A 23,785-nucleotide genomic window follows, 5' to 3' on the forward strand; every position below is an offset into this window, starting at 1 on the left:
TGGAGTGAGTATGTATTTTATTTGGTTATATTTTCTCAGCATTTAAAACGTATGGCTTTCATGCTTAAGAGCTATCATTGGTGTTTGCTGGGCTACGCTAGAGTTTAGTTTAGATTCATCGTTAAACAGGTCTAACCCATATCCTTATCCAAGTGCGTTGGTACAGGCGAGATCACAATCAGCTGGAAGGTCGCATACCAAAGTAGTTTTATGGCGCTGAAATTGCATACCAAATTAGCTGCATTTAAATCTTTTGTCTTTTCGCATTTGTGTAAATAAATCACACTCCTTTTTTGCGTCTACCGCTGCACTTTTTTGCAAATTAAATTCATAGTAAACAGATCGTTGTACTTAAAAAATAACTTTTTTCATCCTGCTATGATTGTATCATGAGGTATGTTGACATGGTCACATATGTGACTACCCCAACCAGGACAATCGAAACCTGGATTGTGGTATTGCTGAAATGCAAAGCTGGCACGAGCACGTACATCAAAGGAACGAATCCGACAATGAAACAACCGAACAAAAAATTGGATTGAAGTTTTTCTGTAAAACATAGAGGGGCATATTAATATTGCTTGATTGTGTAGTATAAACGTCATATTATTCGGCGTTGCTTGCATGTTATTTCGGGCTTTAGATTTTTCAACTTCGATTTGGAAACTGTCGGTCTACCATTTAGCTTCAACCATTTTCCTAATTAGCATGGCATACAATAACCCAAAAAGGCAATGCGTTGATGTGTGTAGCATGAGACTCGATTGTTTGTTCTATTCGCCATCATTAAATGACCCGTAAAATTACATGCTTCTGTTGCTGACCCGTCCCTGTGCGAAGTTACAACTACATCACAGTCAAACATGTGGCAAACATTTAAAAAGTAATACTAACTCAGCCTTTGGAGCACCGCGTACACGATAACAATTAAAACTGTAACGGGAATCGTAAGGCTCATATCAATCCAAAAGTCCGTGCTGCTGACAGTCTGGTATTCGTTGAAGGCAAATTCTGCAACCTGTTTCAGATATTGTGTGATCAAATCATCCCAAACAAACAGAGAAATACAATATTAACTGTATTTTCGAATGGTGGCAATGTCTGATCTGGAGTCTAAAATTGTTGTATGTTCACTAAGTGCATGTGGCTGTGCCTCAGTAGCGGTAGCACATTTAGGAAGACAAACACTTAGATTGGGTGCTTCACCACCTTGACTTATTCTAAATCTTTACTATCTTCAAACGCTCATTTTGATCGAAAAAAGTAGATTGAGCTCATTTTATGCTTATTTGAAATCTGACAACGTTAGACTTCCTTACAGTTGCCTACATTGGTTGTGAGTATTATCATATAGAACGCAATGGCAGTTCCAGCTTTTTGGCCGAAAATTCTTATGTTGTTCATGTAAAATATTGATAGTAAAACAGTTCAACGACTTAATGATGCCAGAAATTAACCATTCTATCTGGTTTGTTATACGTACCATTGTAGTAGCAGTGACCACACCAATGATTCCTGCAAATATCACTTTGCTTCGATGAGTTTGACCTGGTAAGTCGACGGCAAATGAAGCTGTTATGTAGCCACACAGGATCACGTAACCGACCTACGTGCATTTATTATAAAATTAAATAAAAACCAAAGTTGAACTGTATCGTCATTATGGATAGTAAAATTACAAATTCTGTACTTACAAAACCGGGAGTCAGCTGGTATGTGAAAGCCATCTTTTCAAAGCTCTGAATAAAAATTTTCAAACCAAACACTCCAATTAGTTGAAGGATCTGTAATGCATTTTCATATTGCAATCAAAAAGTGCTTTAAAGAGACTCTGAATCATGAAAGTTCACAATCACACGAAATGTTGTTTTAGCCTACATGTTATGTAGATTTGCAGGTTTCAACAAGGGCTACTAATTTACGCTAATTTGCAAAGTCAATGGCCGCACCCGAATGATTTTTTTTTGCAATTTGAAAAATTCCATAAAAGCAGCACCTCGTGATTGCAGTTTTTCGAACTCACTTTGAATACGAAAGTCAAAACTGCAAAACAATTCGGAATCATGGTGATAACTTGGGCCACTTCTACGAGCAGAACGAATGCTATCGGAACAATGTTGAAGCTGCATTCTTGATTGGTTGAATTGTATGGATCCGGTGAGATCACTGTGCAGCTGCAAAGTTCAAATGTCCTTGATCGGGCAGATTCACAGCCGTTTTTCTTTTATACAAACTAGTTTGAAGAAAAACATTCAAGACTTGAGCGAAAAAAATCACTCTTGCAATCCGATCAACTTTTTGTTACAAATTTGATGACACTAATAGCAAAACTAACGTAGTTTTTGCTTCAATACGTGGAACAAAGGAAGTTAGATGAGTTGATATTTTATATCATCTTAACATTGAAGGTCAAAAGCAAGGAAGCATCAAATGAAGTCAGATTTGAACTCAACCAGCAAACCAATTTTTTTTTCAATAAACAGAATTATGAAGCAGTCAGATAACAACGAGTTATTGTTCCGACAAGTCATTATCTAATTGCCACGTTATTGCTTTTTATCGCTTCTGAACATTTTTCAATCTCACATATTACCGCAAGATGTTTAAAGTGTTTTGTCTTTAATTTTTGTTCATTTTTTATTGAATCCATATAAAACAACGTTATACGAAAGCAAAATAGGCTCACGTTTTGAACTAGGTATTACTTTTCACTACTGTACCTGAATGGCGACACTAAAGAACTGTCAATAACAACGAGCAGAAGGACGAGGCCCATCAATACACCTTGGCATACAAGCGATCGTTTTGACAGTGGAGTTTTCTCGTCGTCTTCAATTTGCAACACTTTGTCAACACTAGCGCTGCTTTTCGCTAAGCTTGTTTTGCTATAATGTCTTGACTCCATTTTCGCTAGGCTTGTTTTGCTATGATGTCTTGACTCCGTTTTCGCTAGGCTTGTTTTGCTGTAGGGTCTTGACTCCATATCCTCAGTTTTGTTTTGCAAAGGCTGAATAACTTCGGTATAGGAATTTTCTATTTTATAATGTTTAATAAAACTGTGACATTACACAAAATTAATATATGTTATTATGACGTAACAAGTATTCAAGGTCGACGTCCAGAAATTCCTAAATTATTTTTGCTTTTGCACAAATAGTGGATGTTGTCAATTTACTTTAGAAGCTTTTAATACGCTAACTCGAGAAGCTCTTGACAAACACTACTTTTTTCAAAAGTAACGTGTCTGTTTATTTTTTGCAACATACTGTACTATCTTTCATGTATTCTATGTTATAGGCCTACAAAGCTATCTTAACATAGCATTGCAGAAAACAGTGCTTATTGGTTTTGTTTTGCGTCACATACTTGCTGCAATCTTCTAGTCTGCGGCAATTCCGAGAAGTCAAAGCTCGACTGTGTATAAAAGTAACCTCTGCGATATTTTCAGCATTCGTTCAGTGTCCTCTTTCATAGACACGAGTGGTAAAATATTCCAAGCGCATTGTATTTTCAAAAACAATAACAACAAAATCAGTAGCCTATAGGCTGCGATATCGAATTTCAATATTGGTGCAATCTGCTTGACTCTTTTGTGAATATGATAGTTCACTTTCTTAACAAATTGAAGTGTTTAATAAGAAAGAAAACACCCTCCAGATGTATGCTAGGTGCATAGAAATGTTTTGCTATTGTTGTGCTCTACTCACGAAGGCTTAACCATGGTTTGGCATGTAATGATTATAAGGTACGGATACGGTATGGTACACAATTTCTATAATTGAGATTGGAAAAAAGCTGTATTACGAGCATAAAAAGGCCGGCTTACCAATACGCAACAGAAGTTTTTCAAATTTGTGATCAAATCAAAGGTGTCCAAACATATGCGAACAACCAATACCGTGACATTTACCTTTATTTTCACATAACACAAAAATAATTCAAATAGGGTTAGTTTTTGTCCCTCATCACTCTTCAAATATACAGTACAATGAAAGTGACACTTTGAAAACATGTAAATTGGTTTTATGCCACATCAAATCCTCATTATTTTTTGACTTAGTCTCCGGTGCTTAGTGATTCTTCACATCTATTGGGACCATCATTGCTAATCGACATATTCCCACTTTTCTGTCAGAGGGGAAATTGAAAAAATGATTTTGTCTTGAGGTTTTCAACTATTAGATAGGTAGATTTTTATTGATATGTATTGATAGAGACATTGTTCACTGCGTGTACAATTGCAAGATTTAGTTGTAAAAAAATTACTGCAGCAGTCCCGGGCAGTGTTATATTAAGCCCTTGTGGGCCCCTATCGGTACGCAGACCTATGATATATATTGTATATTTCCACTGCACCGATATGGAAAGGTTCACTTCAATAGACTTTCTGAGTTTCTGACCAGTTTGGAAAGCAACACAAATGTAACTAATAGCAAACACAGATCTATCAAGTCAAAGCTACACCTTTGCTCGGAATGAAAGTCTAAAACAGTACGGTCAACCGGTTGTACCTGAAGCACGAAAGTATATTGTGTGTGGGCCCCCTTGCCCCCGTGACACAGCACTGGTCCTGGGGGTACGTCGCCCTTGTGATTGTGTCGAAACCGACTCGTATTTTGATCGATCGTGAGTAATACTACACTTTCAAAATGCAATCTACAGCGTAAAAGATAAAACAAGCAAGAGTTTTTGACAACAGCCGTAAGTCTATATAAAACACTGCAAATGTATTGGTGATATGATCATCGCAGTCATCACACCATCATTGGAAGTACATCTTTGTGTCGAATTGACAGCTTGGACAAGGAAAATATTATGGAGTAGACGGCTACACCTGATACCATGCTCCATACTTGCCACGATGAGTCCAATAATTCCGTGTTTGGGATTGTGAAATATGCAAATAAGATTGCTCCAAATAAGTATTCGAAGAAATTTCTAAGTCCCCACGTTATCTCTGTAGAAATAAAAATCTTCTCTGTAGACTACAGCAGACATCTTGTCAATTGTTCCTACAGCACCGTCATACCACCAAACTGTATCAATCATAATTGAATCTATACAGCCTAAATCGCACATGCAAAGTACAGCAGAAAAATTAACAATTATCACCTAAGTAAATTTACTTGTAAAACAGAGAAGGCATGTGCTGAAAACAGTGGTTGACAACGCCAGTCAGCATAGCGCTCTCCTATCTCGCTAAATTCGTCTTATTTACAGTGATTCAACGTCTTTAGGCGATGAAGCGAAAGAATTTTCATACACTTATAGCCGTTTATGGGGTAACGAAAGCTGTGACATTTGCAAAATGATCAAATTTTACTGTTTGACGTGGAATGCTCAACACATTGATGATCAACACATTGTCTGCCACTTCAGTGTTGCCACATTTGAGTTCGGACATGCATCACTCTTTTTCTATCACTTCAAATCGCACTCTGATATTTAAAGGTTTATGTTTTGCACAAAACAATTGTACCAAAAATATAATTTGAAATTGCTACATGCTAGAAAACTCCAGCAATTAAAACTAATAAAGTTTTTCTGGGAGAATTGCAGATTTAAATTTTATTAGGATCCATGTTTAAGGATGCAGCCAAATTAATATAAAACAGTACATGGAAAAATGTATTGTTTTTCAAGATGTGTTTAAACATTGAGGCAGTATAAAATACATTTGATTTTACTCGTGCTTTCAAAGCAATACCTACTTGGTTTGCGAGCTTGCAAAGCAATCCAAGCACAAACGTGCGCGAGGGCACATACAGAAACGCATATAATCACCATCGCAATGTTCTTCGAATAAAAGGTTTGGTATTTGTTCAGTGCAATTTCTGTTGTCTGAAATGTAAGCAGACCAGTAATTACCCGAAATATCCGTCATCATCATTATGTTAAATCACATCCCAACACCCCAGTCTGGCAATATGTTTCTCGGCAGCCGATTTGTAGCAAGAATTGACAGCGATAGACACGTGTTTCGCCCATGAGGCTGGGCTCATCAGTATCGCACCGTATTTTAGCCACAAATTATTCGACCGCCGCTTTACCAGTCAGTTTAACTCTTATCTCATTGAAACGGTGTCATAAGGCCAACTTTTGGTGATCGGAAATCGGACTCACTTAGTCTAATACAGTCTCCGTAAAATTTGAAAAGAATTTAAATTTTAGACAAATGTAATTTAAACAACGGCAAAGTACATGATTATATTGGACAATGACATTTTGATAATAATTTAGTAGCTCGGTTTCAGTCTGGTGAACAAGGCATAATGATAGACAAATGAATATTTTTCTTATTCATTAATGCTTTCGTAACGCAATCTAATTGCCTCTCACATTAATAGTCACTTTATTATTGGAAGCCAGTAAGATTCAGTTTCTTTTTAGTAGTAGCTGATTTGAAATGACTATGCTGCCATTCAGCATTGCTAGAAGAGTGTGACTGATAATTATTAAAATAAATAGATATAAAAAAAATCGTATGTGATGTAACGATATATGTGATATAGTTACCATTCCAATAATCGTCGCTATACTCAGAGCAGCATCGTAAATTATTCGTGTCTTGCATGCAATCGGCTTTTCAGACACCAAAGCTGCGGTAACGAATCCAAACAGCAATACGTACCAAAGCTGTTGAAAACAGAATATTTGTAAATTTGTTCTGTAAATTGGACTTTGTCATACATTTATTTTGAACATTGAATTACCAGGCAATGTAGCTTTTGATCCGTGATTGGGCTTCTCTCTTGCACCAGCATGACTTGGCGTGTAGTTGTTCTCTAATACATTAAATTGCCTACCCCATTTTTTGCATATTATAAAATATTTCGCTTTTTTAATTTGTTATGAAGGTTATAGTAACGTTTCAAGGAGTGCAGTTCTTTGCTGGAGATGTTAATGCGAGAATGCACATGCAACTCGAGAACTTACGTATCCGGACGTTCCTTGAACTTCCTTGATCGTTGCTTGAAACTTCTGCACCAGCACTTTTAATCCCAGCATGCACGCTATTTCCAAAACCTGCATTCAAGTTACAAGCTTGTAATTAACTTTCATTTGTTAGAGTAACTTGAAGCAGTTTATTTTACTTTGATTTAAGAACCTGTCCGAATCTTATACGTCGCTCTTTGGGGTGTGAAACAGGTGACATGTTAAGTTTTCTACTTCAGTAACCAACGTTAAATTTCGCGTTTTTCGTAGGCGGGAAAAAAGCCCAAATAGCAAATCAGCTACTTTTTACATTGATTCAATGTCTGCAGACGTTGAATCAATATAAAAAAAATTTACTGATTTGCCGTTTGGGTGTAATAACTTGGTTTTGCGCAGTTGCTGAAGGAAATGCTGCCAAGTGAAAGCAACTGGCTCTTGTTAGTGCCGAAAGCCGAATATATTGAGAACGTTTTCTTTTCATTCCCGTGGGCTTGGTATCAAGTATGGGACTTTACCTACACTGCAATAACTGTAGGCTATCCATCTGTATTGTCAGCAACTTTAAACTATGGATGGGTTGTTGAAACCTCTACACTTTGCTTAGAAAATATTTGCACACTGACTAAAAAGTCACCTACCCTAAATGGGATTAATATCTTGGATGGTATTCTTGGCATCATTATCAGAAGTTGGATGGAGGTGATGGATGCTGCCACACATGCGGAAATTGGTCTCAAATGACATATTTCTTCAGTTGTAGAATTTGAGCCGCTTCCTTCACATGTTCTATCAATAAAGCGTAATTTATCGTAGGCAACAATGAGCCATTTAGATTTTTCAATATTTGCTCTGGTAATCTGGCTGACAGTTCTGTTTAACCTGTATTTTGGTCTTATGAATGAGGCATACTATGATTTATGTTACTGGACAGCGGCTTGAAAAGGCTTAGGTTTTTTTTTGTTTGCTGGTTTAAACGCTTTAAATTATGCGGTTTGCTCAACGTCTGCAGACGTTGAATCAACGTGAAAAACGGTTGATTTGCTGTCTGGGCAGCTTCATCTCTGGGTGTTTTCTTTGCCTCGTTAAATCACGATTTTTGCAGATTTTCCATTCTTGTACTTTCACCGCGAAAGAGCGCACCCAGTCTGCTGACGTTGAATCAATGTAAAAATGACAGATTTTGTTGTATCGGGCAATTGTAGGTTGAGTCGTGTTGAAATTACAATTTTGAAAACAAAGTGAAACCTATACTCCAGCGTTTCTTAACCTGTGCGCCCTGGTAGGTTGCCAGGTGCCCCTCAGGGAAATGGAAAACTGATGGATGAGCTTTTTGCTTCCATAATTTGTAATTATTACAACATAACACAAAGGCTTTGTTTTGTTTTTTTCTTTCTCTTTCGGTTTATCTCATTAAGCATACAATGAGGCAACTATGAGGCCTATCGCCGCCTATGTAAAAAAAACTTCCAAACAATTTAAGAGAAATGCCGATATAATCTGTATCAAAAAAAAAAATCGCACTCGTTTCACTCGCCCAGTGCGCCACCACATTTTTAGAAGTCTACAGGTGCATCATGAGGTAAAAAAGGTTAAGAACAACTGCTCTAATCTAGTAATGGTGTCTTTTTTTTATACACTGTCAATCTTTATAACATGTATATACGTCTCACCTGAATTCGTCGCTTTTGTAAGACACAATCAAAACAGGTATTATTGTCAACAGTATCAGAAGAATATATTTCAACTTGTATGCAGGCATCCAGTATTCCGGAGTGCTTGTTTCAATTACCGCCGATTGTATTGCAGGTTTTGTTTCTTGTGGGCTCCTTTCATTGTTACTATCCTTTTCATTCTTTTGTATAACGTACGTTACATTGAAAGTCATATTCGTCTTTTAAAAGAACTCTTCTAAAGTTGCAGTAGGTCTACATATAAAGTTTAGTAAAGCGTTTTTCATAGTTAAGGAGAAAAGAATAGATCACCTACTTTTTCATTTGCTGGCAATCAACGAATAATTCACTTCTTTGTTAGTTTTAGTTCTCCACTGATTAACCTGTCTTATTACAGCCTACTTTATCTGTGTAGCCTACATGATATGCTTGAACTGACATCACAGCTTTAATGTTCCTGTTTTTCCCTTATGGTGGCAGCTATATTTACCTTTTTGTAAATTCAAGCTACTCAGCCAGAGCGAATCCTATTGCTTCGCATGTTGTAATACCGGTTCGCCACAACTCTGTTTCGGGAAAGTCCCGCATAGAGTATCACCGAGTGTCTGTGTAAAAATTTGCTATCTTTTCTATGGTAATTAGGAATTGACTTTTATCTTTCATACTGCATGGTGCAAGATGGTTAAGGCTGATTTCCTTTTCTTCGATAGCTACTGTATTGACGTAAGCTCACTTAGCCTACTCTCACTCAAACAGTTTGGATCAGTTCAACAAAACCGCCGATTATATTTGTCTTAAAAATCTGTAATTAATTTCTGACTGTAAAAGAGTTATCAATGTAAAACTGACGGGTTTTGCTGTCTGGGAGACAACGTTAGAATTTTGATAAGGCACAAGGCGACCTGTGCCGCTTACTTAATTGTAGCTAACTTCCTTGTTTTCTGACAGCATTAAAAAAATCTGTATGACGAGAACCTATTCAATATCAAGACTTGGATGTCCGGTTATTTCTGATCTTTCTCTCGCAAACCTGATTTCTTTTCTTATTGTTTGCATTCAGCTCCGAGCTGACTTGTTTGACCTGCGCGGTTTATTGAATTAAACACACATGTAGTCCAATAATTCATTTTCGGATAGACTTTGTCTTTAAGTATTCACTGAAGATATTAAATTAACTAAACACCCCTTTCAACAATTGAGGTGATGTATGCCAACTAAGCAACCGTTTTTTCAACCAATCTTGTTTGTAAACTGGGAAAGAGCAGTGAACGTCAAACCTGGCTTTGTGATGAAGAAATCTTTTGCAATACACTGTGGGAGTGTGGGCGACGTCCACTGCTGTAGTAATCACTAAATTTTGTTGCTTTTGTTGAGTCAACGACGGTTTGAAAGCTTGCTCGGCTAACGTGAGTTGTCCTTTTGCAAGCTCGGTGTTGATTTCAAAAGCCACGGCATACCTTTTTTGCAGATTCTCTGTTGCAATGATCGCATCACTGGTCTTCTGTTGGCCTTTGTTTACATTGTTTTGCCGTGCTTTGTTTGAGGATGTCTGAATTAAATACAATATTTACAGGTTTCAACCGATTTTCACGGGGGCGTTTTTGTTTGAACGAACGGCCAAACTATTTTATTGGTCTTGGTCCGTGTCAGTCACTTTTTGCAATTCAATTTTAAGTCGTGTTACTTTGTCATGTCTTCTACAAACAAGGTCAAACTAATTATCTACACAGTAAAAATGATATCAGCGGTTTATTTCACCTTTAATTGAAGTTTATATAAAGCTTAATAGGAGCGAAGATGTCTTTGGTTGTTCCAGCCGTGTAGGAATTCTTAGGCGGTATTGCTGTACAGCCCAACATCCATTTGACAAAAGTAGATATAGGCCTGTGCAGTACTCTGACTGTACAGTATAGCTATGTATTTGAGGTGTAAAACAATAAATGTTATTAATACTGTAAAAAGTTTTATATTTTTGTTGTCATTTTATTGCTATGTATTGGCAGTGGGATGGCACAGCGGATAAGGCGTTGGCTTTCCTATTATTCAAACCTGGTTGGACTCCCGGCTTCAGCTGGTTGTTGAAAACACCGCTCACCTCTACCTAGGGTGTAATAAATTGGGTGGGCATAATTGCTGCAAGAAAGGCGGCAGAAAGAAAGGAACTGGCCACCCTACTCTTCTTAGTGCTGAAGGCTTAGTACAAATAGAACCTTATCTTCTCATACCCGACAGTTGAATCAAGTATGGGATCCACCTTTACTTTTTTAGTGTAGTCCCTAAATTAATTGTTCGAAAACTTGGAGTATGTAGGCTACTCCATTTACAAGGCTGAAAAACGCTGCCATGCAATAACACGCCAAAGTAGCACCATTAAAAATTAGGGGAAGCGTTTAGAGTTGCACCCACTAACAGCGGATCTTTTAAGCGGCCGTTTATACTAATCGTCTGATTAGATAATAATTGACCAACAATTTTTGCAAAGTTTATCCGTAAATTGGTAATCGGCAATTTTAATCAGTGGATCGCTATCGGTGAACACAAAAAATTGTCCCCAAAATAAGTTTCTTAATATGTAGATTTGATTAATCAGTGCATAGTTGGTTTATTCAATAATTTGTGTTGCTTTTTCATGTCCTAGAAGTTGTATTTTTAGTTGACTTTATCAAAGCTGCGAAAAACTGTAATGCTACAAAAACCATCATGTTTACTGCTTGGTGATAACAATGTCGGATAAGTGAACGGGGAAGCAAAGAACCGATTTTCAGCTTCTTAGATGTAGTTGAGTGTCACTAATACACAGTAGGGTGGCTCTTATTTGGCAAAAAATGAAAAAAATTTGAATTTTGTGCGGGACACCCGTTTAAAAGGTGAGGTTGTCAGAAAAAATAACTCCTGCAAAAAATTTTTGAATTTGAAATTGATTTAGAGGTGGCCCTCCCCCCCAAAAGTTTTGCGCCCTTCTCCAAAATACCAAATCTGCATATCTCAAAAACTGCTTGAGCTAGAGATACGGTTTTTGTGTCAAAAGATGCAGAAAGCATGATTTCCTATCTGCTTTCTGAACAGTGATTGCGTCTATCTTGAATAGAAAAGCAGTTATTTAGAAAAAACCTGTTTTCGGTATTCTAGCACAAAACAGTGCTAAACAAGTATTGTGGCCCAAGCTATTCAATAAACAAAGTTCATAAGCTAACCTGTAAAACTGGTAAAGCAATAAACGAAATAAGTATTCCTAAACTTTTATGCATTCATGCATAGCTAAAATGCCGTTTTTTGTCATATTCCTTGGAGAAACTCCTGAGCGTGGAATCCGCTTTCAAGCTTCTGAGGTGCTATGCATCGCACTTGTTGGATGGCGAAGGCGATTTATGCAAAAAGCTTGGTCTGCATTTATGGTATCTGTCCTAAGAAATGTGGACAAGCCTTGTTTGACTCTCGATTGTCTGTGGAAAGTAAAAAGCTAATGGTGGCAACCATGTTAGATGAAACAGGAGAACGTCCACCAAGGAGACCAAGCATCAATGTAGATGCGTTTCTTAGCAATAAGGGTCTAGAACAGTATTGCACCTCTAATTCAAAATGGCTTGGGGTGAAGATGAAGCAATAATTATTATACTTTCAAAGGATCCTGCTCATTGGACTGAAGATGGTGCATTTATTCAAGCTTTACACATGGCGAAGGGACTTTCAGTAGTCAATGACAGAGCAGAGAGAGGAGTTGCTCTAAGTCTAATCCAGGATTTTAACAAAATCTTAACTGAAGATGAGTACCAACTTCAGTTTCTTTTGCAAGTTGTTACTGTACACAGAAAACTGCTTCCGAATTCCAAGAACAATATTGTCGATTCTTCTTCGTTTAAACCTTCTTTGTTACTCCAGGGGTCAAGGGCTCTGTCTTTTACCCCCCTTGGGCAGTGGCGATGCGGTTTAGATGCTTGAACAGGTGTCGAGCAGCAATCCTTTGATTCGTCCATTGATTCGTCATCCAGTTCAAGCAGACCACGCACACCATTTGGCGAAGTTACAGATAGTGTGGTCTGTAGTTTGTTCGTCTTTGCCACACTCACAGATTGCGAATGCAGCCATCCCCCATTTGTGCATGTTGGAGCGGAATAGTCTTACTCCAGTAGCCCAGTACTCAGGCGGTTGAGCCGCACCAGGCTTTCCTTGGCGAATTATGCATTCCGGTTGGATGGGGGCTGGTGTCGGAGATACAACTTTAGAGTCTTGAGGAGTTTTTCTTCCACTCTGAGCTCCACTTGTTGTCCTCCCAGGTAGCCGCGCTGATGGATTGGTCTTCAGCGGTTTTCATCAGGAGTTGTGCGTCACATACAAATGGGTGTCTCGATTTCAGTTGCCGAGGATGCTCGATTGCTCGCTCACAGACTCGTAGAGACTTGAGTGGAGCAAGTGGTTGGGGTTCGTAGTGCGGCGAGAAAGAGACAGGACGGCTTCTTCGTGACGAAACTCAGCTGGTTGGTTGCCTGCAAGGACAGGGAAATTGTCCGATGGTGTAGGTCGCAGGCATCCTGCCATGACACGCAAGGCAATATATAAAATATTGTCGATAATATCGCTTCTTGCAGTACTGACCAGAATTACATTTTGAAATGAATATCGTTACCAGTGTTCCCTCTAAGGTGCAAAAATTAAGACAAAAAAACGAAATTTTGTAGACGGTTTCGTGGTCACAAAAAAGGTTGTAAAAATCAAGATTTGGTCAAATGCGTTTTTTCTAAATAACTGCTTTTCTACTCAAGATAGATGCATTCAATGTTCAGAAAGCAGATAGAAAACCATGCTTTCTGCATCTTTTAACACAAAAACCGTATCTCTAGTTCAAGTGGTTTTCGAGATACGCAGATTTGGTATTTCGAGGGAGGGCACAGAACTTTAGGGGGAGAGGGCCACCTCTAAATCAACTTCAAATTTAAAAAAAATTTGCAAGAGTTATTTTTTCTGACAACCTCACCATTTGAAAGGGTGTCCCAAGCAAAATTCAAAAACTCAATTTTAAGAGCCACCCTAATACACAGTTATGTGATCACGTTGGGCATCGAACCGGCAGCCTTTGGATCGGAACCTAAATGCTTTGGCCTTTCGGCCACGTAACCAACCAGTCTGAAGATTACTCTTTCAAACTTTTCACGTAAAACTTCCGGTGCGGTAGTTTGATAAATAAAAATGTGACATACTTTCTGTGTATTGATGTATGATGGTTGCTGTCGGTTACAGAAAGGGCGCTGAAAGTAACCAAGTTCGAAGCCACACAATGATGTCTTCTGAGAAACTGATGGATTTTTCTTCTCATTCACAATCAGCCAGTGATCTGGCTAAGCCTAAGGTGACCATTTTGTTTGGCAGTTCATGCAGTAACAGTTTGTGGTATGCTATCTTGAGTTATCTTTAACCAACATGTCGATGGAAAGCTGGATCTTTTGTCATAATTAAAGAACTAGATGCTGATGTCTCTCAACCTCTGTTCTAGTTGCTCGATGCTATAATTGAGAGGAGAAAGTTATACTAAGATCCTTCATTTAGGATGTAACCGAACAATTAAACATAATAAGTCAATCAAATCAATCAGGTTCGGAAACTTCTATAATTTATTGACAAAAGCTTTCGCCACCGTAAAGGCAGCTTCTTCAGTATTTTATTCAAATAGATACTGAAGATATTTGAATAAGATACTAAAGAAGCCGCCTTTACGATGGCGAAAGCTTCATCAATAAATTATACAAGTTTTCGAACCTGGTTGATTTGATTTACTTGTTTCGTCAGAGTCGGTATAATCATCTATGTTATAATGTACGACTGTACGTCCCTAATTCATTGGTTAAACACCTGGTTCAGCGTCCCAAAAACCGTAAGATCAAGCATTAATGATTCGAATGTATCAACATATATCATTGACCAAATTGTTTCAAGAACAGCTCTCCATTTAGTGGTACCCAAAAGGTGAAATAGTTCACAGATACCATGAGTATAAGCGGTAACTTTACGCCGGCAACTTTGGTAACTAGTCCTGCCGTTGGTACTTTAAAACTTCTACAAGTGTACGAAATTTGCAGGAATAGCTTAGGCTTCAAAGAATTTTTTTTAGTTCTGCTGATGAACATTTTTTCTGCCAGTCAATCGAATAACCGAACAGAAATATTCTAGTTGGTACATTCTAAGATGTACTCATATTGAATCTATTCTTATTTTACAGTAGATCTGGTGCAAAGCTTTTACCCTAATATGTCGAATGCTTAATCCACCTTCTTATGGCTCTGAAGGCTGACTAAATATTCTTGCACACACTTCTTTTCTTCAGTCTCCAAAGATTGCTCAACGGTACAAAGCAATCTATCCATGGATAGCTCGAAAAGAAACCCATCTAACCTTCGAGAAAGATGACGTGATTGCTGTGTCAGTGAAAGAGGAAGCTTGGTGGTTCGGCCATTGCAAAGGAAATGTAAGCTAAATTATATGATTAGGGGTAAACACAGGTCAAAGATTAGTAAAGCATTCTAGAGATTGGCAAAATATGTGCAGTAGCAAAGATTGAATGCCTGATACCTGATTTTGCTGGCCCCTTGACGTGCCTGGAAGGAAAGATCAATATCTGATGAAATTGACAGTTGATGTCCTGAACTAAATCTGACTACTTTATTAAAGAAGCTTTAAACAACTGAAAGCTGCCGTAATCCGAACTCAAAAGTAATAAGCCTACTGTTAACAAACTGAACAAAGGTTGATGCTCACAAGAACCGAAGCAGCGCTTGAGTGTGAAGCAGGCTGGAAAAATTAGCTAAAGCAAGGTATGTATAGGGGCGATAATAAATTGAATACGCCAGCATCGCAGAAAAAGAAAGTAATTCAAAAATACAGAAATGTATTATAACATTCATATTTTTTATGCTCAGTCAGGGTGGTTTCCAAAGTCTTACGTCATAGAAATGAGCTCTACTACACCTGTCATTCCCTACACGCTTCCAGCCTCCCCCAAATCTTCTCCAATCGCGAAACGAAAAGCTCCTCAGCCTCCTATCGCTGGGTCAAGTTCAACAACACGCAAGTTCAACCTAGTTTTTTAGTTTTATTTAAATTATTTGCAATGTGTTTACTTTTTTCTTGGCAACTCTAGCGATAAACTCACAAACGAGGAACTAGCAAGACCAATCAACGATGGCTCAACTCTGGGTGTGTGCGATTAATGCACTCGTTATAAATCAGCACCATTTTCCAAATTCTGTAGACTGGAGAAAGTATCAGTGTTGAGGCATGAAGCAATTTGGTGGGTGCCTTGTTGTTTTCAGTATTTTGTAGTAAGGCATACACCGAATGCAACAGACTCGTCTACAAGTACAGCAGTAGTCTAAGCTAATTTAGCGGATCATTTTCGTTGTTGTGTGGTTCACTTTTGATAAGCTTTGTTTTTTCAATCCATCAGGCTACATGGCATCTTACGCTTTCGAAGGCACTCAAAAGGGAGACCTTACCTTTAACGTCGGTGACGTCATAATGGTAACCAACAGTGATGGTGAATGGTGGACCGGAACTTTGAACGGACAACGTGGAATTTTTCCGGCTAATTACGTCACTCTTCACAAAAATAAAGTAATAAACTTTAAAATGTTTTTGCTTTCATATTTTTTTTTATGAATTCGAAATAATTGTTAACGTTTAAAACCATTAATAACGCTGTAAATTATTTTTCGTAGATGTGTTCTTTTTGACATTACTTTTATTTGGTACTTGACATGAAGAAATGTGTTTTTTTATACCTTCTGAGAAACCTTTATTAACACTTTCCTTTCTTTTAATAATCGCTAAATGTGACATTTTATTTGCCATGACAATTTTATAGCGTAGATTTGAAATTTACCTTTTTCTAAATTTATTTGCTCGTTTGTGCTTCTTCCCTATGGTTCATACCATCTCCAGGCTCAAGATAATTTAGCTTTCACTTCAGAGACATCGCTGTATATTTAGTCAAAAGTGTCAACGTCACGTTTGAACTGAAATTCGGAAGGACTGATTTGCAATGTGTTTTGCTCAGCAAATTTTATGCTTTTAGTTAGTGTATACTGCATAGCAGACAACAAAATGTCCTTTTCCAATGCGCATAGGGAGGCGATATGAAATTTTAAGACAGTTATTCTCAAACTGTGCATCATTGACATCCATGTGCGACGCTTTGATTTTTTAAGGACGTCGTATCTTTTCATATTAAATTGTTCATGCTTATTTCCAGCAATTAACGCTGTAACTTATAGTTTATGTTTGTGTTTATCAATCTGTTTACGCTGGTGTGTCGTGAGTCAGAAAAAAAATCATTAACTTATTTAACTCTTGCTTCATCTCTCCAAAAAATTTTAAATTTTTTAAAAAATAACTACCACCATCACAAAGTACCATGATAAAAACTGTTTAAACCAATAATAGTTTTTATGCAGCAAACACAACCCAAGACTTCAGCAAATGCCCCTGAGCTGGCTTCAGTTATCGTTGCATTCCGGGCTGCAGGATCCGAGCAATTATCCCTGCAGGTGGGCCAGGTCGTGTTGGTTCGAAGGAAGGTTGAGAGCGGGTGGTGGGAAGGAGAACTGCAGGTTGGTACCTAGACTCGGATAATCGCTCCCAGGGCTTTTTTAAACGGTACAAGTAGACTAAAATTTGCTGAAAAACGTAACACCAAAAAAAGTCCCGCTACGCCACTGGTCTCAAGCACTGAGAGTATTGAAAACAATCTAAAGTACTGGTACATGTTGAAGCACAGTTACTTTGCCTTCATTTCGTTTTGTCTTGAATTACTTTGTAATATAGTTCGGTTTGGTTTAGCTCCCCAAACACTAGAAGCCCAGTGTCGCCGTCTTCGGCACTGAACTTTGGTGAAGAGCTGCCTGCTCAGCAAGCTTAAGAGAAATGTTTTATTCTTCAAGTTCATCACGACCGTAGTTTTTGTTTGTCACAATTTTTTTTCTTTTTTTTACTTTACAATTAAAATCTAAGAATTGGTATTGATAGAGTATGATCAAAGCGCACACATTATTGTTTTATGTCGTGTGTTTGTTCACTTGACCAGCAGCCCAGCCTACGATACTGAGTCACAGTTAAATTCGCTTTGGGCAAAGTATGACTTTTTGTAAATAAAAGCCCTAGTAAATTTCTGCTTATAAAAACTTTGCTATTTTTACTACAGGTCTTATTGGATGTTTGGTCGGTCACCCCCAAAGCCTAAACTTACGTCGAAACAATGCAGATTTAATGCTTTTTAAGTTTAATAATTGAATTCGTGCGTTGTATTGCAGTTGTTACATTGTCGTAGGTTGTTTCCCAATGGCTGCATAGCCGAGTGGTGAGAGCGCTGGAACGGCAACCGAAAGGGTGCCAGTGCGACGCCGCTCAAGACTGTCAACAGTATGCGGCTGTGTTTTGGCAGGACTTTAAAGGTATGCCTGAAGGTGGACACGAAGATTGGCTTCCTTGCCTTCCCGTCCACTTAATCTAAATCTTCAACCACCAGGTGTAAGCCTGTATACGTCAAACAAAAAAAATTTCCAATGTACTCTTGACAAAGAAAACCACTGTACTCTTGTAAACAATGATTTGCATTTCATTCAGGTTCCAGATAAGAAGAAACACTGTGGTTGGTTTCCTGCTAGTTACGTTAAACTGATGTCTGGACGTGTAAAAAAACTGTAGGTTAGTAGCTGCTATCTACAGATTGATAAACCAGTTTTTGCTACAAATAGACTGACAAATTGTGTTATCTATCCCCAAAGATTAATTATTAACCTCGAGACATTGACACACACACTGTTTCAACTCTTCGATCCATCGGTGCAGTTGGCGTACATTGAGTAGAACGATGTAACCTGATGGCTGATTAAGTCAAATGGCCAAAAAAGAAGTTGGCCTTTACAAAATTACACACTTCTGGCTGAAATCGGTTACTGGTCTGATTTTTTTTCAAACAAGTCCGACACAAAAAGCTTTGCCTGAGATATATACAACTCTAAGTACCCACGGTTTCCTGCAAATCAGCACTTTAACACGATTGATTAGTTAGGGTGCTATTTTTCAATTAAAAGTCTTTATAATTTACTAATTCACACAAAGTTACTTTCACCCCAGATGGAACTTCCAAAGGATTCCTTATGAAGACGTCCACTTACGCAAGAATTGTCAAGACTGGTTATTTTTATTGTTATGAAGACGTTTTGCAAAGCAGCCTCTTTGTCCAGACATAGCATTACTGTATATAGCAACGCATATATTATATTGCACTTTTAAGTGTTAAAATTAGTAACTTAACAACATACCGTATTAGTTTAAAAGAACTTTCTCAATTTCTTGCCCAAAACTTTTATCACAAATGTCACTATGTTGTAAAACAGTTGAAGAAAGTTTTTGTAGCAGCCTCATTGCTGCTTTCAATTCAGTCACATACTCCCCAACCAGAAAATCAGTCTCTTACATTAATTGAACGTCTGCAGCCGTTGAGTCAATGTAAAAAGACTGATTTGCTGGCTGGAATACATTATGGACTGATTTTCATTTTAATGAATTTCAATAATTGTATGATGAAATAGCATTGTCGTATGTTTTCCAGCCAGCAAATCTATTCTTTTTACATCGATTTAACGTTCGCAGACCTTAAATTGATGTAAAAAAACTTATTTGCTAGTTGTGTTTGTTTCTGATAGAGTTCCGTTTTCACTCCTTTGTTTATGATTCGTTTTCCCCAGACATCAAAACCCGTCATTTTTACATTGATTCAACGTCATCCGACAGGATTTTGCAGTCTGGGTCGACTCACGTACACGTCGTTCAAATTTTTTCTCGACATTAATTCTGTCGCTTTTCGGTTTAATTTGCGATGCTCCTCTTGTTCTATGCTCAAAATGAAACTGTAACTGTTTCATCTCTCATAAATCATGACATGGGTGACTAAATGGAATTTCACTGGTTCTTGGGAGCTTAAAGCAGAGTTCGGATTTGTCTATCTCAAACAGATCGATAAACGAATTTTTGTGCCAGATGCGTATTTTATAGTGTTTTTCGCTTATCAAATTTTCATTTTCTATCAGCAGCCATGCCGTCAACAGCAAATGACGTTGGCCTGATTTCAGATTTGACTAGTTCGAGATGAAAAAAATAAGAACTTGCTTTTTAATTTGCCAGTAGAGCTTCTGCTGGGGGTTGTCCAACGAGGGTTTTAACGTTGCACGCGCTAGGCCTACATTGTACTTTAAAACGACACCTTCAGGTAGGAATTGCCACTCAGTTTGGTATAGTTTGAATTTGTGACACGGAATTCTACTATTTTTACATGTTTTGTTTTGTACTTTGAAAATTAAGCTTAAAAGCGAAGTGTAAAAGTGGGTTTGATTAGATTTTTAGATGAATGTGTTTCATCCTGGTTAGGGTACAATCTGTAGTGCAGAAAATTCCATTCACTGTGTTTATGTGGTTGAAAACGATAAACCACCTCAAAGAATGGTCTCTTAACTGCCTTTTAATTTGCGGTTAAGCTTTGAAGTCGCATTTGTACACTTTGAGCTATTTTATTTTGCTTGCTAAGATTCAACTAATGGAGATCAGAAAAACATTTTTTCACCAACTGCAGTGACGTATTTCTAGACGGAATGAAGCCATATTTGAGTTGTTGCACAAGTTCAAATTTAGTTTACTCAAAAAACTGAAAAAAAGTAAACGAGTATTGCGATGAGCTACTTTCTCAGTCAGGGTACGTTCTGATTTTTTTTTCGGACACAGAAGGTTTGCCATCTTTTTTTTTTTAACTTAAATTTCATAGGAGGCTACAATTTCGTTTGAATTTTGAAAGCTTTGTTTTCAATAGAAAAACATTTTTCTATGTTTAATATGAGATCGTAATGATTAATTATATCAAGCTCTACTGCATTGGCTATTGTTGTTGTTATTGTTAATATAAAGCTTTATTTGTTGTTGTTATACAAAATTATATACTGCTTATATTCTTTACTGTATCCGTTTACGGTCTTCCTATATAACTCAATTATTTTCTTTTTTATTGTCTTCCTTGTTTTCTTCTTTTCCCTCATTCATGAGGGGAACATTTTATTGTTTTCTGATCGACCATTCTTTCGTTTCTCTCACTTTGTTATGTTTTGTCGCTTTCTTCTCTAATCTTTCTGATATGCTGTTTATATTCAATTTTTATATGAATAACAAACATTATCAATTGTAGTGTTTTTCATGTTGTTTATTGAAAAATATTGCAAAGCTACAATACAATTTAGTGATTTTTTTGCGTGCTTGCCTGATGAAGAAATATTCGGTTAGACCAAAAGTGAAAAAACTGCCTGTATTCTCATATTTTCGCACAAACAATTTTCATGTATCAAGAGCAGAAGCATACATGCAAACTGGTGAGTTCTTTGAGATTTGGATTTGGTGCATAAGGAAAAACATAGTCGGCTGATAATGCTTCTTAATCTGCAAATTACTTAATCGGTGGATGATCCGTTGTTGGTACATCACATCTAACCTAAGTAGCGTAGCTAGAAAGAAAATTTTAGGGGGCAAAGGCAACTGTTGGTCGGGAAAATGTGATTCTATGTGAATTACAATGATAATGAAACGTTGTAATAGTATTAAAACATATATATATGCTTCTGTTTTTGTGTGTGTGGGGGGGGGGCAAGATGTAAGTTTGGGCAGCGATTGCCCCTCCCTCCAGGCCCCGCCTTGGCCACGTCCCTGTCCAGTGTCCAACCATAAGAATAACAATGGCGCGATGTTATCAGCTGTTCTTATCCTTGTTCACTTTTTATTAAAAGTTAACTTGCGTTACTCTTTTAGGTTTTTGCTGGTGTTGAACTTGCGTAGAAGAGATATAAATAGTTGCATGATATGCATCATAACATAGTCCATTTAGCAGTTTAATATTTTTCACAGGAGAAAATTTTTATCCAACAGCGGATGAATATCAACAGCGCGTGATGGAACTCATTTCTTCCGAGCAAACATATTTGAAGGTGATTTTAATATGCACAACCTAGGTTACCCGTTGGGATGTACTTTTGACTTTTCAAGTTGATAAATTCAGTAATTTTCTACGTAAGTTGCAGCAATTCACCCTGTTGTAAAATGAATGCAAAACTTTGCCTTGAATCTACGTTTCTTGCCATAACTTTACAGAATTTGCAGCTAACAGATGAGCTGTTCCTGCGTCCACTGAAAAGAAGCAACATCCTCAGCAACGAAGAATGCAATTCACTCTTTTTGAACTTGCACGAGCTGATACAGAAGAGCGAGGAGTTGGTCAAGTGAGTTAGTTTTTAATGGCCTGGTCACGTTTTTTAGCATTGAACACATTTCATTTGTGAATTGTGGTTGGATCTTGTTTGACCTAGTTACCTTGAACGTTTATTTTAAAGTTACATGTAAGACACTTGTGAAAGCTGGTTAGTGTTTTCTTTGGTGCGATTTACGTTTCCCAGATGAAATGCGAGACACACATATAATTTGTGGCAGTTGCGTGATCAAAGTTTTGTTTTAGGGAAGCCTAGCCAAAAGGGGAGCAGATGGCCTCATTTTTGTCATGGAACATAAGCAGCGAGAGAGGGCCACTGCCCTTGCCGTTTATGCTCATAATTTTTGTTCATTTATGTTGAGCACAGATAAGCAATAAGCATGGCTAATTTTCATTTATTTTATCAACTTATTGACAAATATTGGCAATCGCATCTAGCAGTCTGATTTCAACATCATTTATTACATAACAATCGACTTCGCGATCTTATTGGGCTGGGAACATCTCAGCGAAACATAAATACTGCTCTACTCCATCTATCTCGTGTTTGAAACATTCAGAGCCTTTCGCAATCGTCGTGGAATGGAGAAGAACTGCTCGTCGTGGCTTGTTGGCGACATCTTGTGCCAGCATATTCCAAATTTTCATCCTTATATGAGGTTTTGCAATGGCCAGCTGCACGCGTTTTCTCTCTTGCAAGAAAAATTAGCTACCTACCAAGAGTTCAAAACATTTGTCAATGTGAGTTGTTTTTCGACTAACAATGAAATACTATCTGGGTTTCGTGGCCGTTCTTAATTCACTTACATCTGCATGTAAACCTTAAATCTGCATTAGGCTTTATGCACAACTTAAACTATCGTTGTTTTGCCGCCTTTTCCTTTTCGTTGGTTTTATTCCCTTATTCTATCGTGAACAACATTTTGACAAAGAAATATGTAATTGAATATCTAACGTGTAATTGGACTATTCATTGTTTATTACTGAACCTTCAATGTTTGATGTAGGATTGCGAAAGGAGAAATGTGTTCAAAGGGTTACCTGTCTGTAGTTATTTGATCAAACCCATGCAGAGAATCACCCAGTATCCTTTGCTGATTGAAAAGGTTCGTTTTTATACTGTGATCGAGTATTTGAGTTGGTAAGTTTTTTTTTTTGGCTGAGGTCACACCGGTTTCATTGCGTCGACGTAACACTTAATTCATCAATGTTTTTTTATTTTGCGTTTGGGTTGATTTTGAATGTTTATTTTCGGACTGAGATAGCCTCTGACCGGTTAATCCTGGCAGTTTCGCATACTTGTAGAGGCATTGAATCGCTGACGCAGGGCCGGCTACCGGCACATTCTCAACGTTACCGGCACACTGTAAAGTAGCTTAGACGCTGAGTAACATCATACTATAAACGAGGTTTGTAAGTAATGTCTCTTGCAACATGTAGATTATTCAAAACACCTCCGAGGGCCATCCCGACCGCGATAACTTAACCAAAGCATTAGAAAAAGCAAAGCTGTTATGCACGGGAGTCAACGAAGGACTGCGGTGGAAAGAAGTCGTCAAAGCGTAAGCGCGTTTCCCAAAACATCAAATTAATTGTTGAATTTAGCGTACGGCTTGCCAGGCTATAATTGCTCCACTATCACGTGTCTTAGATAGGGGGAGGGTAATTTTTTTACTGATGTTCCTGTTTACTTTGTGCTGTGATCTATTAATAACTTTCGTTAACAAGTCATTTTTTTCATAAAAAAAACACACTTTAATGAACACCCAAATTGCAAGGTTTGTAAGGCAATAGAATCACACCAGTGTTGCCAGTTTCTGACCCGATTTTTATTTTCGACTATTTTTAGTTCTTGTTTTGTTTACAAAAATGTACTTGCTTAGTGCTATTT

General features: G+C 37.7%; 4 protein-coding genes across 4 annotated transcripts in view; 2 read left to right on the forward strand and 2 right to left on the reverse strand.

The window, feature by feature from the left end:
- Positions 1 to 15,685, forward strand: part of LOC145769111 (intersectin-1-like) — a 33,946-nt gene extending 18,261 nt beyond the window's left edge. Inside the window, exons 22-24 of the mRNA XM_082580704.1 lie at positions 13,842 to 13,950; positions 14,923 to 15,063; positions 15,515 to 15,685. Coding sequence (XP_082436830.1) covers positions 13,842 to 13,950; positions 14,923 to 15,063; positions 15,515 to 15,685 — 421 coding nt within the window. The remainder of the gene's footprint in view (positions 1 to 13,841; positions 13,951 to 14,922; positions 15,064 to 15,514) is intronic.
- On the reverse strand, positions 302 to 3,027 carry LOC145768700 (uncharacterized). Its single transcript, XM_082580269.1, has 6 exons — positions 2,721 to 3,027; positions 2,024 to 2,174; positions 1,695 to 1,784; positions 1,484 to 1,606; positions 895 to 1,018; positions 302 to 549 (listed from the first exon to the last, which is right to left on the reverse strand). Exons 1-6 carry the CDS (start codon positions 2,981 to 2,983, stop codon positions 377 to 379), a joined length of 924 nt encoding a protein of 307 aa, XP_082436395.1. The 5' UTR covers positions 2,984 to 3,027; the 3' UTR covers positions 302 to 376.
- On the reverse strand, positions 3,491 to 8,831 carry LOC145768701 (uncharacterized). The gene is made up of 6 exons (XM_082580270.1): positions 8,607 to 8,831; positions 7,575 to 7,722; positions 6,937 to 7,026; positions 6,517 to 6,636; positions 5,712 to 5,841; positions 3,491 to 4,957 (listed from the first exon to the last, which is right to left on the reverse strand). The coding sequence occupies exons 1-6, from the start codon at positions 8,819 to 8,821 to the stop codon at positions 4,755 to 4,757; spliced, it is 906 nt and encodes a 301-aa protein (XP_082436396.1). The 5' UTR covers positions 8,822 to 8,831; the 3' UTR covers positions 3,491 to 4,754.
- A 369-nt stretch (positions 15,686 to 16,054) lies between the features above and the next one.
- On the forward strand, positions 16,055 to 20,885 carry LOC145768702 (intersectin-1-like). The gene is made up of 4 exons (XM_082580271.1): positions 16,055 to 16,208; positions 17,048 to 17,203; positions 18,216 to 18,296; positions 18,729 to 20,885. The coding sequence occupies exons 1-3, from the start codon at positions 16,113 to 16,115 to the stop codon at positions 18,294 to 18,296; spliced, it is 333 nt and encodes a 110-aa protein (XP_082436397.1). The 5' UTR covers positions 16,055 to 16,112; the 3' UTR covers positions 18,729 to 20,885.
- Positions 20,886 to 23,785: the final 2,900 nt, after the last annotated feature.

Source organism: Aplidium turbinatum, chromosome 4 (assembly GCF_918807975.1).
Source record: "Aplidium turbinatum chromosome 4, kaAplTurb1.1, whole genome shotgun sequence".
Taxonomy (NCBI): Eukaryota; Metazoa; Chordata; class Ascidiacea; order Aplousobranchia; family Polyclinidae; genus Aplidium; species Aplidium turbinatum.